The 2500-nt window shown below is 41.1% G+C and overlaps 1 protein-coding gene across 1 annotated transcript in view; it reads left to right on the forward strand.

The window, feature by feature from the left end:
- Positions 1–2500, forward strand: part of LOC101860416 — a gene marked incomplete in the record, with an annotated part of 54960 nt that overhangs the window by 29792 nt on the left and 22668 nt on the right. Inside the window, 1 exon segment of the mRNA XM_035970214.1 lies at positions 2249–2381. Within this exon segment, the coding sequence (XP_035826107.1) occupies positions 2249–2381 (133 nt within the window).

Below are 2500 nucleotides of genomic sequence, written 5' to 3' on the forward strand. Positions count from 1 at the left end.
ACACACACACACACACACGCACACACACATACACACACACTCACACATACATACACACACATACACACACACGCGCATACACACACATACATACACACATACACACACACGCACACGCACGCACGTACGCATGTGCACGTACACGAACACTTGCAGAAATACTAGAAAAGTTATTTTACAAAACCATACATTTTTCGGGGGTTCCATCACCATTTTCGTGTCAATTTACCTCTGAGAGTGTCAAGAAACACACCGCCAAGAAACTTCTGGCCTGGATTGCCTCTTCGTTTTTAGATGTTTCAATGATGCACAAGAATCTTTATGTCCGTCGCTTGCTTTTGTTCCAATGAATACTTTACAAGTACATTAAGCTGGAAATTACCTTTTAGATTATTCTGTTCCTTGCTTACAGAAAAAACAGAAATCGTCAATCAAGCAGCGTAGCGAGGCCGTTTCCTCAGTTTGCACAATTCTGGAATACAATGGGGAAACATAGGTCACAATTCTGGAATACAATGGGGAAACATTTTGTTCCTCTCCAAGATGTGTAGTACGCTTGATATCTCGGGCAGTTTCCGATGCTTTCTACCATTTTTGCGAGGCCTTTTCGAAGATAGGGGTTACATTTGGTGTTATATCCTCTTAACTCACTGAAGACGAGCTATTTTGGAGTACTTTAAAAATAGAGACATTGCTGCCTCGTTAGTTATGCAGATTTTTCAATTTAGTTTTTTTTATGTCTGAACTCTAATGGGGTTAGCAAAAACATGCGTTCTATGAAATATGCCTATTCCCCGGAAGTGATTTATATTTAGGCCAAAGAGTTAAGATAGAAATTACGGTTCATTTAATTTTGATCCATTTTTTCTCGTTCATTGTCTCGTTTACGGTTGTGGTTAAAGTTTTAGTGTCGTCGGAATGTTTTTTCACTATCTTTAGGTTTGCAAGATTTCAGGTTCACACAAAGAGGTTAGGTTCACCGCGTTTGGTGTTTCCTCCTTTAGTATATTATTATGATATCAGGAATTGATTCTGGCAATATCTATTTTTGTTAGTTCCCACGTAGTAGATCGAAGAAAAAATGGTCGCTTTTAAGCACAAAGTGGCTATCCCAATAAAAGCTTTTTTGAGAAAATCGAAGTTAAAGTTTTTGGACCTTATTCCGTCTCTTTAAAAGACAAGGAGAGTTTTCTCTATAACCAAACAAATATACAAACCAATGAAACTAAACTTCTCCTATAGGTAGGGCAATGCCCACTTTTGGTGTAGGTCAAGATTTCTGGAAATCCTCAAAATCTGGGTTAGACCGCTTGTCCTTAAAAGCGACCAAATATCAAAATATAGATGCCAACGAGGCGGGCCCCTCATGACAGACTCCAAACAGCGGCGTATTTGCGCAACACAGTATTCGTTCTAACAAAACTTACCTACGTTTCCTTCACTTTCCCTGTGTCGACGTGAGATACAGTAGTTGTCGGGTGTGGGGCAGGTGTGCTGCTCTTTGGCAGGGAAAAAGGGTATGGTTTTACTGCTCTATCAACACTTTTAGGTTATTTAAAAGGCGGGACCTCCGAGTTTAACGTCCGTCTCCGAGAGGACCGAGCGAAATGGGAATTTAATTTTCGTGTAAAGTTCCTTTCTCAAGGACACAACATTGGACCAAACTGAGGCTCGAACTCCCGAATCCGCAATCTCACGATTACGAGTCCGGTAGCCAAACCACTAGGCTACTGATGCCACTGTTGCTGTTTGGGTGGTCAGTTAGCAAAACAATGTAGTAAAATGAGGAATGTCACCTCCATAGTATGAGACTTCGAGTAAACTATCGGAACATTCAGCGACACTGTAAAGACGACTCCACCAGGGAGTGGGACAGAGGGTGCCCACCTCGCGACTCGAAAAAGCTGAGGAATATAGTACTAACAAGATCTAAACATTCATTAACTACTTACAAGTTGTTGTAACCGTTTACAGTTAGGGCTATGGCAACGTTTAGACGTGTAACTAAGCGATACACGTTGTAAGAGTGAAGTAACATGATATTTATTTATCTATTTATTCATTCTCATGCTGCATAATACGTTGTTGTTATTACTAAACAAAAAAGGGACAGATGATAGAATTGGGCAGGGTAAAAAAGATGTAGTAAAAATAGGTACAATAAGGACTTTAGCGCTTTGTCTCTAAACGACCCAGCGTCCAGAGCTAAGCCAATACTTAACTGTCTTTTTATTCTTGTGCCTTTCAGACTGGACAACGTGACGACAGATATGTGCTGCACGGGCTTGTGCATCGACCTCCTCAAGCGCGTGAGTGAAAAGTTGCACTTTGAAGTGGACCTCACCGAAGTGCCCGACGGCAGATATGGAAGCCCACTCAATGTGAGTAAAATCTGAAGCATTATTGGAGCAACAGTTAGTGGTTAACGATTAGAGGGACAGCACGAGGGAGGGCGTGACTTATCAAACAAAAATGTCTTTCTTTCTGTCCGTACACACAT

This window comes from Aplysia californica, unplaced genomic scaffold (genome assembly GCF_000002075.1).
Source record: "Aplysia californica isolate F4 #8 unplaced genomic scaffold, AplCal3.0 scaffold00237, whole genome shotgun sequence".
NCBI lineage: Eukaryota > Metazoa > Mollusca > Gastropoda > Aplysiida > Aplysiidae > Aplysia > Aplysia californica.